The sequence below is a fragment of the Lathyrus oleraceus genome, chromosome 5 (genome assembly GCF_024323335.1).
Source record: "Lathyrus oleraceus cultivar Zhongwan6 chromosome 5, CAAS_Psat_ZW6_1.0, whole genome shotgun sequence".
Taxonomy (NCBI): domain Eukaryota; kingdom Viridiplantae; phylum Streptophyta; class Magnoliopsida; order Fabales; family Fabaceae; genus Lathyrus; species Lathyrus oleraceus.
Genome location: NC_066583.1, coordinates 291,159,879 through 291,160,951, shown reverse-complemented (window position 1 = coordinate 291,160,951; position 1,073 = coordinate 291,159,879). Strand labels below are relative to the sequence as shown.

At 42.0% G+C, this 1,073-nt stretch overlaps 1 protein-coding gene across 1 annotated transcript; it reads right to left on the bottom strand.

Annotated features, from left to right (window-relative positions):
- Positions 1–271: 271 nt before the first annotated feature.
- On the bottom strand, positions 272–739 carry LOC127080253 (uncharacterized). The gene has a single exon (XM_051020580.1). It carries the CDS (start codon positions 737–739, stop codon positions 272–274), a length of 468 nt encoding a protein of 155 aa, XP_050876537.1.
- Between the last annotated feature and the right edge of the window lie 334 nt (positions 740–1,073).

Genomic DNA, 1,073 nt, shown 5'->3' with positions numbered 1-1,073 from the left:
TAATCACAAAGTTAAAACACCATTAAAGAGGTGCTTGGTGATCCCTGCAAGAAGCAAACCCAGGACGGAAGGAGGGAAGGATCCAGATGTGACCTTGTTTGTGTGCAATGATGTAAATGATATGTAGGATTTTAGGGTTAAAAATTAGGGTATGACAACTGGAATGCGTCCCGAAGGAGCCTTCATGGATTTCCATTATAATCTGGTTTGCCTCACTTTCGTCTACACATCTAAGCAAAACTGAATCATAATTTCTCTTGTACAGTACCCCTCAATTCAAGAAGAATTTAGCCAAGAGCTTTCGAAGGAAATTTGTATCCATGATGGATGCATTTTCTGGATATTCTTGGCTTTCCAAGTACCTGATAATGTCATAAAACCAGGGATGGCCATCAGATTCGTCTTTGGCTGCCAGGCAATAGGCTAGTTCGTCCAAGTAGTCAATATGGATAAATGGTGCTTCATTTTTCCATTTAACCTTAAACATGGATGAAAGAATAGCTAAGGTATCGGCCAACTGATTCTCCTCTCGAGGGATGTGATATAAGGTGATCTCATCAAAGTATGGGATTAGCTTTAAGACATACTCCTTGTACGAGATCATCTTGTGATCTCGAGCTTTCCAATCTCCTTTTACTTGGATGCTTGCCAAGGATGAATCTCCATAGACTTCGAGGATTTTAATCCATAGGTCAATAGCAGCTTCAATTCCGAAGATAGATGCCTCGTACTCCTCCATATTGTTAGTGCAAGTGAAGCACAACCTTGCGATGAAAGGTAGATGACAACCATTTGGGGATGTGATGACTTCCCCCAATTCCATTTCCTTGAGCGTTAGAAGCTCCATCAAACACAAGTGTCCAACGTGATCCAGGTTCTGGTCCTTCCTCGAGGCCGGGAATGTTGTAATCCCTTAACATGATATCCTTGTCAGGTAACTCAAAGGGAATTGACTGATAATCCTCTAAGGGTTGGTGAGTAAGATAGTTGGACAGGACACTTCCTTTGACCGCTTTCTGGGTGACATGTTGGATGTCATACTTAGTTAAGGCCATCTTCCAATGGGTGACTCT

Excerpts from the sequence above, each read along its gene's own strand:
- LOC127080253 (XM_051020580.1), bottom strand. The coding sequence starts at position 739 with ATGGAGGAGTACGAGGCATCTATCTTCGGAATTGAAGCTGCTATTGAC.